We start from the raw sequence: 21,123 nt of genomic DNA on the forward strand, positions 1-21,123 counted from the left end.
TGTTTCAAATAGAACTTAGTTTAAATGTAAATTTTATGTAATTATTTTTGGTATATGAACTTGTGAACATGTAGTTTATGTATGATTTTTGGTGATCATTTGACTCTTAATTTGAATGGTTAATTGACTTGTGTCTCTCGTGACTTTCTCTTGGTCTGTTTGATTCTAACTTAGTAACTCGTCTAGTCATCTCGACTTACTTCCAAAAGACTAAAAGGTATGTTTCATATCTCTCTTAATCTTAGATTTGTTTTAGTTTTTTATTTGGTATATTTCAATAGTTATACTATCTTATTTTAATACTTTGATGTGTGAGTTGTAGGAAAAGGAATGAATCATGCCCTTTTAAAGAGGTGTATTTGCTTGCGGCCTCGTTCCTTCATGATCTAACTCTACAAGGCACAAGTTACATGTAAGTTTTTCACAATATCTCTCATATATATAATTATGCATATTTGATATTTTTGTAACTATATGTATAAACTTTTAAATTTTTTTTTGCCGAGTCCCCGCACCCATATCCGTATCCAGATCCATATCCCCGAATCTTAAAAATTCAATCATGAAGGATCCGACACTCAGATCCGCACCCGTGTCCGACACCCGCACCCGAGTCCGAGCAACTTAGGTTGTGCTTATAGCTGGTTGAATCAAACTTCCCAGTGTGTAAGGAACTGGCCACGGAAAAACATTTGGAAAAATAAAATCCCACTCAAAGTAGCATGTTTTGTCTGGTTGCTAGCCAAGGAAGCAGTTTCCACTCCAGATAATTTGATGAAGCGAGAGATAACACTATCCAAGATGGCTTTTTTGTGGGGAAAATGGAGAGAGTTAATCATCTTTTTCTTCATCGCAAAATCACTGGACAACTATGGAGGAGGTTCTTAAATCTTAAGAGGTCTATCATGGACTATGCCTGGAAAGATTACAAAAACAATACAAAGCTGGGAAGAAGCTGCCGAGCAGGCAAAGAACAGAGAGAGAAGGAGAATTGTCCCGGCATGTATCTGGTGGACAATTTGGAAGGAGAGGAATGCTAGGTGTTTTGAGAGCATAGAGAGTAGTATGCAAAAGATTAAGCTTAACTGCCTTTTGTTACTATGTTTTTGGTGTAATCAAGCACACTCAAATGATGCTATCTCTATAATTAATGTTCTAGATTCAATTTAGGAGAAGATAGTAGGATATTGAAGTAAATGATGTAAATATGGTTTTCCAGTACAACGCATGTACAGTCATGTACAGTCTTCTGAGAAATATACAAAGTACTAGTTTAAAAAAAAAGGAAAAGAAAAAGCTGATAAGTTGAGAGTTTATCATATTTGATAGTGCGGAAAATAGGTAGAAAAAGAAACGAAGAAGAAAGAGATCAGAAAAGACTTTGGAAGGTCACCAGGACTTAGAATGATCATAACATTTTTTTTTTTTGAAACTGCTAACTTTGTTATATATATCTTTAAACAAGTCAGTACAAAGGTTGTACTACAACCATATCTATATGAAACCTTCCAAAAAAGAAACTATGATCCTATATCTATAATGAATCTAAAACATCCATAATAGAAACAAGATCATTAATGAGGATCTGATTACACCAAAAACACAGAATCAGAATGCAGTTTAACTTAAATCTGTTGCATACTATTTTCTATAATCTCAAAACACCTAGAGTTTCTTTCCTTCCAAATAGTCCACCAGATGCCTGCAGGAACAATACTCCATATGCTTCTGCACTTTGCCTGTAATCCAGCCTGTTCCCAGCTAAGAAGTGCCTCTGCCTCTGAAATTCTTCAAGGCATGCACCATAATGTTCCTCTTAAATTTAAAAATAATCTCCAAAGTTGTCCGGTTATTTTGCAAAATGTAAAATAGATGGCTCACTGTCTCTGCTGACCTCCACACAAGTAACATCTGGGACACAAAACTATCCCCCTCTTCATGAGATTCTCCTGAGTAACCACTGCTTATTTAGCCAATAGCCATACAAAACATGCTACTTTGTAAGGGATTTTTGTTTTCCAAATGTTTTTCTAAGGCCATCTGCTACGCTGCTGAATGGGATTGTTCATTCTCATGTATGCCTTCTGCACTTTGAAAGCACCCTTCTCACATCCTTGCCACCATAGTTCTGATCATTCCCTTCTCTTAGTCCACTGAACTGCTCAACTCTGCTAATAAACTCTGCCACTCTAGGAATTTCCCAATCATTAAATTGCCTTCTGGTCTATCGGAAACAGCCTTTCTACTTCTCCGGAGGTAGTGGTATGGACTGCGTACATCTTACCCTCCCCAAACCCCACTGTGTGGGAATACACTGGGTTTGTTGTTGTTGTTGTATTAAATTGCCTTCTGAAATTAAATCTCCACCCATCAGGCATCCACAGTTCTGCAATATACCTTTGATGGTGATGCATTAAGTTGTAAACATCTGGGTATAGACTTTCTTCACTTTGTCTATTTCCATTTGCAATATACATTTGAATGATTTTAACATATTTCTTCACTTGCAATTTGGAAAAGCTACCACATTTTTTAGGAGTCAAAACATAAAAAAATACATCATAACTCAAATGACTTTGCTGGTAAAACCGGAAAAAAGTTACGATTTTTTTATAACTGTGGTGTCCAGGCTAGCCTGTGCGCACCTTGACTAATTCCATGAATTACCTACCACCTAGCTATATTGTCCACCAAGGCTAGAACTAATGGGAATAAATCACCTAGTGTTTTGTCCTGGGATTTGAACCTATTATGCTCAAACCCACTTATCTGACCATTAGGTCACACCCTTGGATGCGCAAAAATAACTATTATAACAACCACTAGAAAATACCATCTGCAAATTCAACAGTGCCAAGTACCCTTAGTTTCTGAAGTCAAACAGTGAAGTAGAAACAACGCGGCAACGCGGCAGCTTGATGTAACAAAGTCGACCAATTCATAATCAGCTTGAAGTAGAACCAAGTCAGTCATACTTCCATAAACTCTTGAACGAAGAGGGGGACAAAAGCATTGCATTGAGGGATTTGGAGCACTCAGAAAGGTGTCGCAACCATGGTTAATGTAGGCGTACTAAGGTTGAAAAGGTTAAGGGTGCTATCCATAGGATGCATAGAGGTACAGCGACTAGGCCAAACGACATTCCAGTCAATTTCTGGAAGTGCACAGACAGAGCGGTTATGGAGTGGCTCACTAAGTTGTTTATGTCATTTCCAGGACGGTGAAGATGCAGGAAGGAGAAGATACCCTAACATGGAAATGCCACAGCAAGGGCATTTTTGCTGTAAGTTCTGCCTATAAAGACATGAATCACATGGGATCTCAGATTAGTTTTTTGCCTTGGAAGCTTATCTGGAAAGTAAAAATTCCATATAAAGTAGCCATTTTCACTTGGTTGGTCGTGAAGGAAGCTATTTTAACGAACCTACTCAAGATGCTTTTTTTGTGAACATAATGCCGAGACAATTAATCATTTGTTTCTTCACTGTAAGTGGTCAGCCAGCTTTGTAATCTTTTTACCAACTTCAGAGGCATAAGATGGACCATGCCGGGAAGAACAGGGGAGGCGCTAACTAGCTGGAATTCTGAGGGTAGTGGTAGCACTAACAAAGGCAAATGGAGATTTGTCCCGGCAGTAATATGGTGGACCATTTGGAAAGAGAGAAACTCTAGGTGTTTTGAAGGCACCAGCAACTCTCTTCAAAAGTTAAAGATGAGCTGCATTATTAGTTTTTGTTATTGGTGTAGCTCGGAGTATATAGATGACCCAGTTTCTATAGTAGACATCCTAGGATCCTTGTAAGATGAGATAGGATTTAGTGTTAGTCTATTGTTTTTACTCTTTTGGATGTAGATGCAATGACATAATTTTGGCTTCAAGCTTTTTTGATGACTTTTACCATTGTCAAAAAAAAAAAAAAGATGCTCGAAGCTTGGAGATGGAGTACGATGATTCTGTCGTACAAGAACAGGAGTGACAACCAGAATTGCAATAATTATACAGGTATAAAGTTGTTGAGCCACACTATGAAGGTTTGGGAGAGGTGGTGAAGCTGAGGTTGCGGGGGATCGTGATTATTTTTGAGAATCTGTTCGGATTCATGTCAGGACTGAAAGGTCTGGGAAGCAGAGGCAAATAATGATCATATATTGATGATGTTGGGGGTATGTTTATCTCCTATAAATACACACAGATACAGAGACGTATGCTACACTCGGAATAGTTCAAAGAGAGTTAGTCGATCTAGGAGTCTTATTGCCTAGGAAACATTTATCTCTAACAGTCCTCCACAAGCACAGCTGTGGTGTAGTGACATCAAGCATGACTCGAAGATGAAACAGGCTTCGCATCATCCATGGAAATTGTTGGGAGTCCCACATCGGTGGGTTAAAGGGTCCTTGGTCTACTTATATGGTCTTGGGCAATCCTCCCCTCATGAGCTAGCTTTTGAGGTTGAGTTAGGCCCAAGGTCCATTTCTTTATCAGCAACTCTAGTCAGTAAGTCCCGAATGTACTTGATTTGGCAAAGAACCAGCCCTTTAGAGGTGTAGGAAGCTTCAATTCCTAAGAGACCCCAAGTCTAAGAGCAAACACGGATGATAGATTGCAGAGAAGCTGTGAAACAATTGCCTTAACTTCCAGTACACTAACACAATGGTGATGTGAGAAGCCTGGTTCCTTATGAAAAAGGACAAGTCTAACCAGCAAGAGGAAAAACCAAGTGCATATAAAGATGAGCTACGATGATCGAACCTAGCTTGAGGAGCCTGTTTGAGTCCATATAGAGCTTTTGTGAATCTTGCAAACATAATTAGGGAACTTGGGATTCACAAAGTCGGATGGTTGTGTCATGTACACCTCCTCACATAATTCACCACAGAGAAATGCATCTTTAACATCAAGTTGTCTAACTGACCAGCCCCATGATAAAGCCAACTTAACACAACACGAACAGTAGTGCGTTTAACCACTGGTCTAAAGGTTTCATGATAATCCACCCCGGTTTCTTGATTGAAACCCTTAGCCGCGAGTCTTGCTTTGTGGCGATCAATAGAGCCATTCGGATTAAGTTTCAACTTGAACACCCACTTATATCCCACAAGATTCTTGGCAGACGTGGAAAGTACTAAGGACCATGTACCATTTTGAATGAGAACATTGTACTCATCAAGCATAGCTTGTCTCCAATTTGAATCTTTGTTTGCTTGAGTAAAACAGGTAGGTTCAAGAGGGAGATTTGAAGGTGGTAGAGGGTATTTAGTGGTGGTATTGGCTTGCAAGGTGGACGACTTGGCCTTTAGGCGAGTTACCATATGGTGAGAGGGCGGAGTAGCTGTATATTTAGACTGAGGGAGCTGGAGCAGTAGAAGACGGAGCAGCAGGGACATTCTCAAATGGCAAGTCAACAATCAAATCAATTGCCAGTAAAGTATTGGTATCTACTAGGAGAGGAATTGGGCCATTAGGTTGTGTGCTAGGAGATGGTGACATATTAGAAGAACTGTGAGGTACGGACTAAAGGCTACTGCATGGTGCCACAACTGGTAGAGGATGCAAGGGAGGAGGAAGAGTTTGCGCATGAACAGGCAGACAAACCTTAGAGAAAGGGAATAAAGACTCATCAAACACTACATGTCGAGATATGTATATCCGGCTACTAGGAACATGATAACATTTGTATCCCTTATGGTGGAGCTATACCCATGAAAACACATTGTTTAGATCTAAAGGCAAGCTTATGAGAATTGTATGCCCTAAGATAAGGATAACAAGCACATCCGAGAACTTGCAAAAAGTGATAATCTGGTGATTTACCAAATAGTGTTTCAAAGGGAGAAATATTGCGAAGAAGAAGCGTAAGCATTCTATTTATCAGAAACAGCAGCAGAAAGGGCTTCATCCCAAAAGTGAAGAGGAATTGAGGCATGAGCAAGTAACGTGCGGCCTTGTCTCAATGACATGTCTATGTTTACGCTCGGTGAAACCATTTTGTTCATGAGTATAAGGGCAAGATACACGATGTATAATGCCGGTTTTGGCAAAGAACTTGGAACATTTTTGGTATTCACCGCCCCAACCAGATCGTACAACATTTATCTTACGTTCAAATAAGTTTTCAATTTGAGACTTAAAACGTAAGAAAATGTCGAACACTTCATGTTTAGCCTTCATTGGTAAAATCCCAAAATATTTGCTAAAATCATCAAGAAATAAAACATAATAGAGAAATTTATTATTAGCAAGATACGGAGATGGTCCCCATACATCAGAATATATTAAATCTAAAGGATAACAGGAACTAGAAAAGGAAAGACGATGACTCTTTCCGTATTGGCATGAACCACAAACATGAAACAAAGAGTGATTCAAGACTGGAACTTGAAGTGTCCGAATAACTTTATTAATTGCTTTTATTGGTGCAAAGCCTAAGTGTTGTGCCACAGTTCGAAGGAGGAAGTGGTTGTAAGCAAAGCTTGAGGTTGAATCGGTGACTTGGAGAAAGCATTTGGTAGAATCTTGTAAAAGTCCTGCTCAAGAGTCCCGTCCAGTAGTACTTTCCGTGTTGCCCGATCCTTCACAAGACAAGAACCAGGGTGAAATTCAAAAACCACATCATTGTCAGAGGTAAATTGTACCACACTTGACAAATTTTTAGTGATCTCTGGCACATGAAGAATATCCCTCAAAAATAAAGCATGAGAAGCTGTAGATATTTTTGAATCACCAACATAAGAAATTTTCGAACTTGTACCATTCCCAACATGAAGTTGTTCATTGCCAATGTATTCGTCACGCACATTCAAATTGCTCAATTCATTGGTCAAGTGATTTATTGCTCCAAAATCCGGGTATCAGGAAGGATCCATGACACTCGATAGATGCACCACCATAGCAGCTAATCATACCTATGGTAACAATTGAGGGCAGTGTCCAAATTTAGAGCAAATGTGGCATTGAGCCGTATTTGAGTTTGAAAATTTTGAGGTGGATTGACGTGTATTTGTATTCCTGCCATGACCCCTGCCTCCTTTTCCACCATTATAACCACCAGAATTTTGATTCTTCCTAAAGCCTGCATTATTGTCCCCTTTTTGAGAATAGGAGTTCCTTACCATGAGATTTGATTGCCCAATGCTATCAACATCAAGTGTTCGCTCCAACCTGTATTCATGACTAAGCAACAAGTCATAGAGATCCACCAAGGTGATCTGCTCGGACCCAGATGTGGCAGACACAACAAGTGCATCGTAATAAGGTCCTAGACCACCTAAAATATACAAAATCAGATTGTCATCAGTAACTGGTTGAGCTGTTGCCTCAAGGTTATCTGTAAATGTTTTCATCTTTTGCATATAGTCGATCATGGACAAAATACCCTTTTCATCTTTCGCATATAATCGACATTGGACATAGTACCCTCTTCGTGGTCTGTAACTGCAGACGCAGTTGCATAATCCTAGCCCTAGATTGAGACGCAAACATGTTTTCCCCTGTTTGCCAAACTTCTTTTGAAGTCGAACAACCAACAACTTGACCGAAAACACCCTCAATTAGAGAAGAAAGTAACCAACCAAATAGTAATTGATCTTGTTTCTTCCAAGACAAAAAAGAGGGATTGATGGATGATTCAGCGGTAGTTCCTTCCTTTGGACTACTCACAACGACCTTCTGCGAACACTAGAGAGAACCATCAACATAACCTTCTAGGTCGTGGCCTCTTAATATTGGTAGAACCATCTACCTGTAAATCACAGGATATAATTATTCCCATCAAGTTTAATAACTTGTGAATGGGACATATTTGGAGCGGAGAAACTATTATTTTGGGTTAGGGATGAAGTAGTGAAACTTGTGAGCGATGGTGAAGCCATGAGACATGAGTTTTAGCTATTCTCTGATACCATGAAAGGTTTGGAAAGTAGAGGCAAATAATGTTCTTATATTTGATGATATTGGAAGTATGTTTAACTCCTATAAATACACAAAGATTCAGAGAGACGTACGCTGCACTAGGATTAGATCAAAGAGAGTTAGTTGACCCGGGAGTTCTATTGCCTATCCACTATTGGATATGTTACAGGGATAACATTTATCTCTAACAAGGACACTCGAATACAGAAGCCATTCACCTTGTGAGGAGACTGGTGGAGCATTATAGGAGAGGAAGGACTAGAATATAGTGTTCATTGACCTAGAAAGACTTTCGACAAAGTCCACAAGGAGGTTCTATAGAGGTGCTGGGAGGAAAAAACACACCTATGATGTACACTAAGCTGATTGAGGACATGTACGATGGAGCCAAGATCCGAGTTAGAAATATGGAAAGAGACTTTTGGAGAACTTTCCCGTGTTGATGGAATGGGGTTACACCAGGGATCGTCCCTTAATCCATTTTTATTTGCCTTAGTGATGGATGTATTGACACAGCAAATTCAGAGTGAGGTGTCATGGTGTATGTTATTTGCTGATGACGTAGTTTTGATTGATAAGACTCGCAAAAGAGTTAATACTAAGTTGGAAGTTTGAGACTGACCATGAAGTCTAAAGGGTAGGACCAAAACTGAATATTTTGGAGTGCAAGTTCAATGAGGTGATGCATGAGACTAATGTGGATGTGAGGCTTGGTACACAGACCATCCAAAAGGGAGGTAGTTTCAAGTATCTTGAGTCTATTATACAGGAAAATGATGAGATTGATGAGGATGTTACACCCCATATTTCTGCAGAGTGGATGAAACGGAGGCTCGCATCTGGAGTCTTGTGTGATAGGACGATGCCTCCTAAACTTAAAAGGCAAGTTCTATAAAGTCGCAGTTAGACCAGTTATGTTGTATGGAGCATGTTGGCCAGTCAAGAACTCTCACGTACAAAATATGAAGGCGATAGAAATGAGGATGCTACCATGGATGTATCAATTTACGAAGAGATATTGGATTAGGAATGAAGTTATTCGAGATAAGGTGGGAGTTACTTCGTGGAAGACAAGATGCGGAAAGTAATGTTGAGATAATTCGGGTATGTGATGAGAAGATATGTGGATGGCCAGTGTAAAGATATGAGGTTGGCTATGAACGGATTCAGGAGGTAGAGGTAGACCGAAGAAATATTAGAGAGAGGTGATTAGACAGGATATGGCACAGTTACAACTTATCGAGAAAATGGTCTTAGATAGAAAGGTGTGGAATGCGGATTAGGGCAGAAGACTAGTAGAAAGGAGTGAGTCCTTGCTAGTAGGTAGGAATGTTGTGTCTTGTTGTCTATATTAGTGGTCGTAGTGCTGTGCTTGTAGTTTCTTGTTTTAGTTTGGTGATACTGGTTATGTCGAGTAGACTAAATATAGTATTATTCTGTAGTAGTCTTGTTTCTAATACTATTTGTTGTTTTGGTACTACCTATTGTTTCTTGTACTTTTATTACATCCTCTGCTACATTACTGTTATCTACTGAAAAAAGACTCTACCTCACCATTGAAGTAGAGGTACGGACTGTGTATTCTTACCCTCCCAGACCTCACTTTGGAGGAGTACACAGGGTATGTTGTTGTTGATTTGCTATGCACGATATGTTGGCGACTTACCATAGGAATTCCTAGATTTCGTCAAACTTCTCATAGAATTACAAAAATGTATCGATGTATTTTGTACATATTCTGGTAAATCTCTTATGCCTTTAGTATAAAGCCACCTAAGAGACGAATATCCTATTTCAGATAGGACAACAATTGATGACCTGTCTCATAGGGAAAGATGCCTTTAGAACTTAATTTCAAGCATAAATCATGGGCTCTATTGTTTTCTGGATAACAAAATGTTTTTAATCAAAAACCACATCATCATCCGTGCAAGGAGATTATAAATTCTATATCAACTTTACCCTCTTCATAATTATCACTAGATTCCCCGAGAAGCTAAGTTATGCAAACATCTAAACTTCAACATATGAGTAGATAAAACTTTGCTTTCAAAACATCTCAAGTTCCTCACTCTCCAAATAGTCCATGAAAAAACCAAACCGAAATAGACCTCCAAATCTTTTTCAGCCCAATACTGCCTCAACAGAACAAATAGCTATAAGGAAAATCCTTAACCCTATAATGTGAAAATCAACTATCAAAGTTGCCCAATGACTTCAAAGTTACAAAACCAACTCTTATTGTCTTCAACACCACTTCTACAAAAGAAGCACCTGTTGCACATATGAAAACCATATTCCGCAAGTTTGCTCTAGTTAAACAATCATCATGAACCAAAACCTCGCAATAACATTCCACTTTAAAATGGCACCTTGGACCCCAATATAACCTTTCACAACCAAGAGTATAACCTATTACTGGAACCAAAACGATGTAAGAAACCTTTGATTGTAAAAAGCTATCTTTCAGCACAGTCCATACTAAAATGATCATCTTTATCATTTTCAAATGATGCCAAACTAAAATCATGTGATCATGTCATCAACTTCCCAATCAAAACAATTTTTCCTCATAACAAATTTCAATTATGTCCACTTCTCAAAAGAGCAACAGTAGATTCTCTACTCATTTTCATCCAAGGCTCGAATAAATTCCCCACCCAATCATTTCCTAAAATGTATCTAAATTTCTAGATTTCTCCTTAAATAACCTGTTATAAAATTCTAATTTTCTATCTAGCTTTCCTACTTCACAAATCCAATTAATTTTACCCTTAGTGTCACCTTACTGGAATCCTCCTCCTTTATTTTAACTTGAAATCGAGTATGCATAACTCATATAGGAGAACACGCGGGTGGGTAAGCAAGTACCATTCATATAAATAATTTGCACAATATTGCATATGTGTTCAATAGTCTCTATATACTACACAAATTTCCAATTCCTTATGATATGAAACCCATCACCTACATAAATATCATATGCTGAAGTTGACTTTAACCAAAACAACAACAACAACAAACCCAGTGTATTCCCACCTGGTGGGGTCTGGGGGGGTAGGATGTACGCAGTCCATACCTCTACCTCTGAAGAAGTAGAAAGGCTGTTTCCGATAGACCCCCGGCTCAAGACACGCGGTACCACACAAACACATAGTAAAGCATAACACAAGGTTACAAGATTACATAACATAAATACGGCACCCATAAGTAATCTAAAACAAAGGAAAACACACAGATCCATAATAAAACATGGGACACGGGCTCCTAACATGCATAAACCCCCACCAAGTAGTTCCCTACACTAGCGACTCAGGCTGGCCCTAGTCCTCTGCCCTGATTCGCGTCCTCCAGACCTTCCTATCTAGGGTCATGTCCTCGGTGAGCTGTAACTGCTCCATGTCTCGCCTAATCACCTCACCCCAGTACTTCTTCGGCCTACCCCTACCCCGCTTAAACCCATCCAACGCTAGCCTCTCACACCTACGGACCGGGGCATCCATGCCCCTCCTTTTCACGTGTCCGAACCATCTCAATCGGGCTTCCCGCATCTTGCACTCCACTGGTGTCACACCAACCTTCTCCCGGATGTTCTCATTCCGAACTCTATCCCCTCTAGTCAGCCCACACATCCAGCGCAACATCCGCATTTCTGCCACCCTCATCTTTTGGATGTGGGAGTTCTTCACTGGCCAACACTCCGCTCCATACAACATGGCCGGACGGACTACCGCCCTGTAGAATTTGCCTTTAAGCTTAGGCGGCACCTTCTTATCACACAGCACCCCCGACGCGAGCTTCCACTTCATCCATCCCGCCCCAATACGGTGCGAGACATCCTCATCAATCTCACCGTTACTCTGGATCACGGACCCGAGATACTTGAAACTCTCCCTCTTACCTACCTCCTGTGATTCCAGCTTCACTACTACCTCGTTCTCCCTCCTCATGTCATTAAACTTGCATTCCACATACTCTGTCTTGCTTCTGCTCACCCTGAACCCTTTATACTCAAGGGTTTGCCTCCACACCTCTAATTTGTCGCTCACACCCTCTCGGGTCTCAGCTATCAGAACTACATCGTCTGCAAAAAGCATACACCACGGCACCTCCCCTTGAATACGCCGCGTTAACACATCCATTACCACTGCAAACAAAAAGGGACTAAGAGTAGATCCCTGATGCAACCCTGTCCGGACCGTGAAATGTTCTGAGTCTCCTCCCGCCGTCCTCACCTTAGTTTTCGCTCCATCATACATATCCTTGATTGCTCTGATATATGCCAGCGGTACTCCCCTCACCTCCAAGCATCTCCAAAGCACCTCCCTAGGGACTTTGTCGTAGGCCTTCTCCAGGTCGATAAACACCATGTGCAGGTCCTTCTTCCTCTCCCTATACTGTTCCACCAACCTCCGTACCAGGTGAATTGCCTCCGTCGTCGAGCGGCCAGGCATAAATCCAAACTGGTTTTCTGAAATAGACACTATCCGTCTCAGCCTCACCTCGACCACTCTCTCCCAGATTTTCATAGAGTGACTCAATAACTTAATACCCCTATAGTTGTTGCAACTCTGGATGTCCCCCTTATTCTTATAGAGAGGTATCATGGTGCTCCACCTCCAAGCCTCGGGCATCTTTGCCGTCTTGAAGATTTCATTAAACAATCCCGTCAACCACCTCAGACCAGCCTCTCCAACGAACTTCCAAAACTCGGCCGGTATCTCATCCGGCCCCGTCGCCCTACCCCTTCGCATTCTGCGAACAGCCTGTCTAACCTCTTCTACCTTAAAACGTCTACAATAGCTAAAATCCCGACACTCCTCTGAGTGCTCCAGTTCCCCTAACACAATAGCTCTATCCCCTTCGCCATTCAAGAGCCTATGAAAGTACGACTGCCATCTATTCTTAATGTGGCCGTCTTCCACCAACACTCTACCGTCCTCCCCCTTAATGCACCTCACCTGATCGAGGTCACGACCCTTCCTCTCCCTAGCCTTAGCGAGTCTAAACAACTTTTTCTCCCCTCCCTTCCCTTGTAACCCTGCATACAGGCTCTCAAAGGCGGCCGTCTTAGCTGCCGTGACTGCTGACTTAGCCTCCTTCCTCGCTAGCTTGTACTCTTTCCTGTTTACCCGTTTCTCCTCTTCGTCCTTACTCTCCACCAACTTGGCATACGCCCCTTTCTTGGTCCCCACTTTCTTCTCCACCTCTTCATTCCACCACCAATCCCCCTGATGGTGCCCGGCCCGGCCCCTAGAAACCCCCAACACCTCACTCGCATTCTCCCTGATGCACCTAGCCGCCCTATCCCACATACTATCCACGTCTCCCCTACACTCCCACACCCCCATTCCTGCCAACTTCTCCCCTATCTCCCACGCCTTCACTGGCGTCAAGCCGCCCCACTTAATTCTAGGTCTACACTCCCTACTTCTCCTCTTTCTATTCTTCTTTATACCCAAATCCATAACCAAGAGCCTATGTTGGGTCGAAAGGTTCTCATGACCTTACAATCCTTACACCACGCCCTATCCCTTTTCCTAAGCAACACAAAGTCAATCTGGGTCCTGGCTACCGCGCTCCGAAAGGTGATCAGGTGCTCGTCCTTCTTCGGGAAGCCCGAGTTCACCACCACCAGCCCAAAGGACCTCGCAAACTCCAGTAGGGTAGCCTCCTCCTCATTTCTCTCCCCAAAACCAAAACCACCATGCACATCACCAAAGCCTCCCGGTAGCGCCCCGATGTGCCCGTTGAAATCTCCTGCTACAACAATCTTCTCCGAGCTTGGCACGCCTCTCACCACCTCCTCCAAGGCCTCCCAAAACCGCATCTTCTCCTCCCCTCCGATCCCACTTGCGGTGCATAGGCACTACACACGTTCAGGGTAAACCCCCGAATGACCAACTTAATAGTCATCAACCTATCATTGATCCTCTTCACCTCTACTACCTGACCTCTAAGCTCTTCATCCACTAAGATGCCAACTCCATTCCGACGCCTCTCGCTCCCAGAGTACCACAGCTTGTAACCATCCACATCCCTAGCCTTAGACCCTACCCACTTGGTCTCCTGAACATACGCAATATTGATCCTTCTCTTCCTAAGGGTCTTCACAAGCTCTATGGACTTGCCCTGCAGGGTCCCTATATTCCAAGACCCAACCCTCAGCCTACCTTCACTACCCGCACGCCCTCCACTACTTCCCCCGCGGCCAAACCTTGGCCTCCCTCCCACTCCCGCCCTTTCCTCATCCCCCGCCCCAACCCCCTCGGACATGACCCTATCCACCCATTACTGCCCACAGCCACAACTAGGCAAAAGTATAAGAGAATATAAAGATAATATAAAGATATAAAGACATAAACGATGGTAATAGTAAAGCAGCAGCAATTAATACAAGGCTCACACCAATTCAAGGAAATATTCCAGCAACCAAACTATACTCAATTACTAGTATAATACGAAGAATGACTGAAGTTGACTTTAACCGTTTTTATAAAAAGTCTCTATTGGAAGGTGAGCCTTGGAGATAAGGTAAAGTTGTCTCCATGCAACCTATAGGCCATGGGTTCGAGCCGTGAAAACCACTAATGCTTGCATTAGGGTAGGTTCACATCATACCCCTTGGGGTGCAGTCCTCTCCCGGACCCTGCTAATGCTGATGCTTTGTGCACTGAGATGCCCATAAAAAAGTTTCTCTTCCTCTCAATAGACTGTACAACACTTGTGAGCTATTTCTTGAATCTCTTAGCTCAAAGTACTTTCCTTTAGCCATAAAGAATTAATGCGCAGCCTCTTATCTCTCCAAGCTTAAAAGATTTTGCTTAAATATGACGAATGTCTTCATCTATTTGTCCTTGATAATTGGGTTTCATTTATATCTTGTATCCTTTTAACACTATACTCAATTTTTAAACCCCAAAACTTTTGGAGCTTTGGGGAGACAGTGAGAGCAGGGAGAGAGAGGGGGAGAGAGAGCAAACTAGAGAATTGATACTTGTGAGTATCGAGAACTAAAGACTAGCTATCATCTAGTTTTAAATTTCAAAGTAGAAGAATAGATGAATGATGGAATTCGAGTTGAGATCCAAAATGGAATATAAAGCTCTCAAGAACTTTTTGAAGTTAAAATGAGCAAAGGGTTCATCAAGAACATCTTTAAATAGATCTTTTGCAGTTGCAACATATTGCTCAGTAGGATGTTTAGGAAACATCAAATTCTGGACCGGAATATATGTTGTTCATCGACCTACAAAAGACATACAACAAAGTCCTGAGAAAGGTTTTACGGAAATGCTTCGAAACACTTTCGAGTCAGGAGGGAGCTATACTAGGAATCAGCTTTCAGCCTATTTTTATCTGCCTTCGGTGATGGATGAATTGACACAACATAATCAAGAGGAAGTACTATGATGTATGTTATTTGTAGTGACATAGTATTGATTGATGACATGCGAAAGAGTTAACGATAGATTGGAGATTTGGAGACAAACTCTAGAGTCTAAAGGCTTCAACTAAGTAGGATTAAAACAAAATACATGTAGTGCAAGTTCAGTTTCGCATCATAAGAGGCAGATGGGGAAGCAAGGATTGATATTTAAGTCATTTCCAAGAGAGGATGATTCAAGTATGTTGGGTCTGTAATACAAGGAAATGGAGATTGATAAGGATGTCGCACATCATATTGGAGCAAGGTGGATGAAATGTAGGCAAGCATTCGATGTGCTATGTGATAAGAAGATACCACCGAAATGTAAAGGTAAGTATTATAGAGTGATAGTTAGATCGAACATGCTATACGGGGTGGAGTGGCTAGTCAAGAACTCGTATGTTCAGATGATGAAGGTAGCAAAGACGAGGATGAGGATGCTTAGATGGATGCGTGGGCATACTAGGTATGATATTGTAATATTATTAACAGAGTGGCAAGTCAAGAAGTGCAAGTGCAATCAACACATCTCTTACTTTGGTAAACCCAATGTTGCATTAATGTGACTTTTATGCCTTCATCCTCCAGTTTAAAAACTTATCTTGCAACCCATTGAAGTTACTGGGAGTCATATGGAAAGTAAGTTATTGTCTTTACCTTTGGGGTAATGACAATTAACCTATAGCTTATCTTAGCATCAGAGACCTTATTTTGTGTTTTAACAAAGGGAAGACTTCTGGTGCTTCTTATACACACTATCTTGCAACTTGATCTCTTGTAGCACAATTTGACACCATTGGCTTCCTCTGCAATCCTAATTTTATTTCTTCTCTGACTATTTCTTTTATGAGTATATACCTATACATAAGTTTTCTTCTTGTTACCCTTTTCAAAAAGAAAAAAATTATTCTTGAGTGAACACTGAAAAGCTTAGAAAAGGTTGCTCGTTACCTACACACACATATATATTTATACATACATATATATACCGCTAAACCGTCTTATATTTTTGAATGTACACTGAAAACCAAGAATAGCTTAATGGAAGTCAGAGACTCTCTTTATTAGGAACTTAGACTACCTATATGTTGGAAACAATTAAAAAAAAGACTACCAATAAGTTGGCAAAGGCGACCCCATTAGAAAGAAGCCAAGTAATTATTATAAGAAAGTATTTCTTAACTAATGCCATATCTTTTGAATCAACAAGGCAAGTGCAAAAAGGAAGAGGGTAAGGGCTTAGGAAGGTTCCACAGGGGATGTAGAAATTCTTTATTCTGCACCATCTATTAGATAAAGATAAATAGAACATGCCCGGTTGACATTAATAGTAATCATATAGCATAATAGGGAACCAAATACATTTGATGTAAATTTAATGCAATCATTAAATAAAAATCCAACTTAACAAATGAGGTTTTTCTAGTGCCAAGGCTACTCTAGTTCCAGCCTAGGGATCGGTAGTTCGAGTCAGTAAGGAACCGAAGCAGGAAAGAGCCATTTTTTGACTCCTAGACACAGGGAGTTGGGTGCAAGAATTGCCATATTATAAAGAGGAGGCAAATAAGGCAGCACACTTTATTAGTTAAAATCTATTGGTATTTCTTTACCTGTAAGATCAACAAATAAAATTACTGACTTTAGCATTAAAACATACAAGAATCTGAGGCGCATACGTTTTAGACAAAGCATCAAATATATTCTGAGCTTCAGCTGTGACTCCAATCCCAAATCTCTCAGCATCTATCTCTGCTTGTCTGTAAAATTTAATTAAACACAACCAACTCATATTTTTCCAAATTTCAAATAGTAAATTGATAAATAAATGACGAAGAACCTTATAGCAGACTCTTCTCTAGCTTGAAGGCTAGTGAGATCAAGATAACATTTATTGAAATCAATTGGGTCTTGACTTTGACCAACAAAACTGAACTCTTTTATGTAGTTGACTTTCAATAGCCTTATGTCTCTCCTATGCCCTGATGCAGAAACCCCTTCTTGTAATTTCAAAGAAACAGTCAAGGAAATCTCAATAACCAAAAAGAAAAGAAATTAAGAGATAAAATTACAAATAGGAAAATCAAAGGATATGAAGAACGAGGATGTTGCAGGGTTTGTCAAAGGCGATAACTTGGGCTTCAAACTCGTCACCTAAAGTAGTCTTGATGGATAAAACGCATCCAACAGCGAACTCTTCGTTATTGTAAGCTTCCATAGGAACAGCAGGGCAGGGCAGACACTCCGCAGCTGACATGAATGGGTAAAGTAGACTTGTTTTGCTGAAAGGGAATAGGTTGGGTAAACTAGTAAATGATCCTTGATGGCTTTGTTCTTTTATCCTCGTAAGAATAGAGTTACAAAATTAGTTCTTCGTTTTATTTTACCGCATAATTATTTATTTGTCTCTCAATATCTTTAATATTTTTAAATAATTTTATATTAAATATTGCAAAACAATTTCATATAATTTATCTTTTAATTTTTAACTTTTACTTTTATTTTATTTTATTTTTATTTTTTCTTTCTCTCTCTTTTTATTTTTTAGTTTTTCTCAATATTTACTTTTTCCCTTTTCTCCTCTCAATTTTTATTTTTAATATTTTTTTAATTTTATTTTGATATTTACTTTTTACTTTTTTTTTGTTTTTTTCTCAACCATTAATTATTTCTTCTTTTCTCCTCTCAGCTTTTATTTATTTTTTAAATTCTTTCTCCTTTTTTTATTTTTTCTCTTTTTTTCTTTTTAAATTTTTCTCAATTTTAATTTTTGCTTTTTCTCTTTTTTTATTTTTTATCAACCTTTATTTTTTTCTTCCCTCAGTTTCTATATTTTCTTTTATGTTTATTTTTTATTTTCTTTGAGTTTTATATTTTCTTTTTTAATATCTTTCTTCTTTTTTTGCAATTATTATTTTTTTCTTTTCTTTGATTTCTTTCAATTAAGTTACGCCCCATGAATAACAGTTGACACTATCACATTGTAGATGCAAGACTTGTGACTTTCAAATACGAAGTTATGTTTCATGAGCAAGAGTTAACACTATCACATTGTGTTTTGATTTATGAGATATTGTATAACTCTTACCTTATAAGCAAGACTTAGTGCATGTTTGGGATTGCTTATTTCCCAAAATAAGCACTTATTTTGAGAAAAAAATACTTTTTTGAAAAAAAAATAGTGTTTGGTAAACTTTCAAAAATACTTTTAAAAAGAAGCAGAAGCAATTTTTCTGCTTCTGCAAAGAAGCAAAAAAATTCTGATTTTTAAAAAAAGCAAAAGCAAAAAATTATTTTTTATAACTAAAATATCCCTATCACTCACACACACACTCTCTCTCAAACACATATATATCTGTTATTATGACGTGAGGCGGGAGAATGAGGTAGTAGTGAAGCTGGAATCACATGAGGTATGTAAGAGGGATAGTCTCAAGTATCTCGGGTCCGTGATCTAGAGTAACGGTGAGATTGACGAGGATGTCTCGCACCGTATTGGGGCGGGATGGATGAAGTGGAAGCTCGCGTCGGGGGTGTTGTGTGATAAGAAGGTGCCGCCCAAGCTGAAAGGCAAATTCTACAGGGTGGTAGTCCATCCGGCCATGTTGTATGGAGCGGAGTGTTGGCCAGTTAAGAACTCCCACATCCAAAAAATGAAGGTGGCAGAAATGCGGATATTGCGCTGGATGTGTGGGCTGACTAGAGGGGATAGAGTTCGGAATGAGACTATCCGGGAGAAGGTTGGTGTGACTCCAGTGGAGTGCAAGATACGGGAAGCCCGATTGAGATGGTCCGAACACGTGAAGAGGAGGGGCATGGATGCCCCAAGTCGTAGGTGTGAGAGGCTAGCGTTGGATGGTTTTAGGCGGGGTAGGGGTAGGCCGAAGAAGTACTGAGGTGAGGTGATTAGGCGGGACATGAAGCAGTTACAGCTCACCGAGGACATGACCCTAGATAGGAAGGTCTGGAGAAAGCGAATTAGGGCAGAAGACTAGGGGCAGTTTGGGTCGCTAGTGTAGGGAATTACTTGGTGGGGGTTTTATTCTTGTTATGATTCCGTGTTCCATGTTTTATTACGAATCTGTGTGCTTTCCTCTGTTTTCTAATACTTATGGGTGCCGTATTTATGTTATGTAATCTAGTTCTGTGCTTTACTATGAGTTTGTGTGGTATCTCGTAACTTGAGCCGGGGGTCTATCGGAAACAGCCTTTCTACTTCTTTAGAGGTAGAGGTATGGACTGCGTACATCTTACCCCCCCAGACCCCACTAGGTGGGAATACACTGGGTTTGTTGTTGTATACTTCATATTTACATCATAATTCTTTATTTTATTTTATGATTTATGTATTATTATTATTATTTCATTTTCACTCATTTGGTTCAAATAAATTTAAAAATATCATTAATAATGACGGAAGAATATATAACTTTTTATTGTTTATTATTAATGATAACAAATGACAAATGAATTATGTTACAAGATTAAATGGTATTTTGACAGTATTTGTAAAAAAAAAAAAATTAAATAACTAATTCATGAAAAATGACATATTTGCTACCATGTATTATACATATATGAATATGATGATTGCTTACTCATTTTTGTTTGATGTTATTAATTAATATTTAAATTATTTAAGAATTATATAATTATTTAATATTTTTTAATGAATTTATGTATATAAATATTGATTGAAAATTTTAGAGTACGTACTTTTTAATTAAATAAAAATAAAATTTTAATTAAAAATATTATAATAGATATTTCAAATAAATTTTTTATATAAATTGATTTTAATAGTAAAAGTCTATTAATACATGTCCCTTTTAGACATTTGTCTCAAAAAACACTTCTTGAAAAAGATTATCCAAACACAAGTTGCTTATCAAAAGCACTTTTCAAATGAATTTACCAAACACAAATTGTTTTTTTTTAAAAGCACTTTTCTGAAAAGCTATTTTAAAAATGTGATTCTCAAATAAACAGTATTCTAACAACAATCCCAAACGGGCTCTTAGCTCAAGAAATTTCAAACAAGAAATTATGTCCCATGGATAAGAGTTGACTCTATCACATTATTTTTTTATTTATGAGATGTTCTACAACTCTTGCCTTATTAGAGGCAAGACTTAGCTCAAGGACTTTCAAACAATAAATTATGCCCCTACAGGCAAGAATTGGCACTACCACGTTATATCTTCATTTATGAGATGTTCCACAACTCTTGCCTTAGAGGCAAGACTTAGCTCAAGGATTTTCAAACAATAAATTATACCCCACGGGCAAGGGTTGATACTACCACGTTATGTCTTCATTTATGAGATGTTATACAATTTTTGCCTTAGAGAGAAGAGTTAGCTCAAGGACATTCAAACAATAAATTATGCTCTACGGGCAAGAGTCGACACTACCACATTATGTCTTCATTTATGAGATATTTTTCAACTCTTGCCTTAGGGGCATGACTTATCCTAAGAATTTTCAAATAAGTTACGTACATTGGGCAAGAGTCAACACTAACACATTGTGTTTTTAACTTATGAAATGCTCTATAACTCCTGTCTTAGAGGTATGACGCAACCCAGGGACCATTAAACAACAAGTTATGCCCCATGGTCAAAGTTGACACTACCACATTGTGTATTGATTTATGAGATGCTTTATAACTCTTACCTTAGAGGTAAGACTTAGGCCAAGATCTTTCAAGCAACAAGTTGTGCCCAATGAGCAAGAGTTAACATTACCACATTGTGTTTTGATTTATGTGATATTCTATAACTCT

At 39.3% G+C, this 21,123-nt stretch overlaps 1 protein-coding gene, 1 long non-coding RNA gene and 1 other non-coding gene across 4 annotated transcripts in view; all 3 read right to left on the bottom strand.

Annotated features, from left to right (window-relative positions):
- The window catches only part of LOC107870764 (protein LSM12 homolog), a 24,527-nt gene extending 6,857 nt beyond the window's left edge, over nucleotides 1-17,670 (bottom strand). Inside the window, exons 1-3 of one of the 2 annotated variants that reach the window (XM_016717405.2) lie at nucleotides 17,433-17,666; nucleotides 17,179-17,341; nucleotides 17,018-17,098 (exon numbers count right to left, since the gene is read on the bottom strand). In XM_016717405.2, the coding sequence (XP_016572891.1) occupies nucleotides 17,018-17,098; nucleotides 17,179-17,341; nucleotides 17,433-17,595 (407 nt within the window). In that variant the 5' untranslated portion in view covers nucleotides 17,596-17,666. Of the gene's footprint in view, nucleotides 1-16,998; nucleotides 17,099-17,178; nucleotides 17,342-17,432 lie in introns of both variants that reach the window. The other variant, XM_047413094.1, reaches the window with a different exon arrangement.
- On the bottom strand, nucleotides 6,217-8,196 carry LOC124898903. The gene is made up of 2 exons (XR_007055801.1): nucleotides 6,753-8,196; nucleotides 6,217-6,573 (listed from the first exon to the last, which is right to left on the bottom strand). It is a non-coding gene; the product is annotated as an uncharacterized LOC124898903 (long non-coding RNA).
- Nucleotides 7,167-7,305, bottom strand: LOC124899134. The gene has a single exon (XR_007056272.1). It is a non-coding gene; the product is annotated as a small nucleolar RNA Z247 (small nucleolar RNA).
- Nucleotides 17,671-21,123: the final 3,453 nt, after the last annotated feature.

Source organism: Capsicum annuum, chromosome 5 (genome assembly GCF_002878395.1).
Source record: "Capsicum annuum cultivar UCD-10X-F1 chromosome 5, UCD10Xv1.1, whole genome shotgun sequence".
In the NCBI taxonomy this organism is placed as follows: domain Eukaryota; kingdom Viridiplantae; phylum Streptophyta; class Magnoliopsida; order Solanales; family Solanaceae; genus Capsicum; species Capsicum annuum.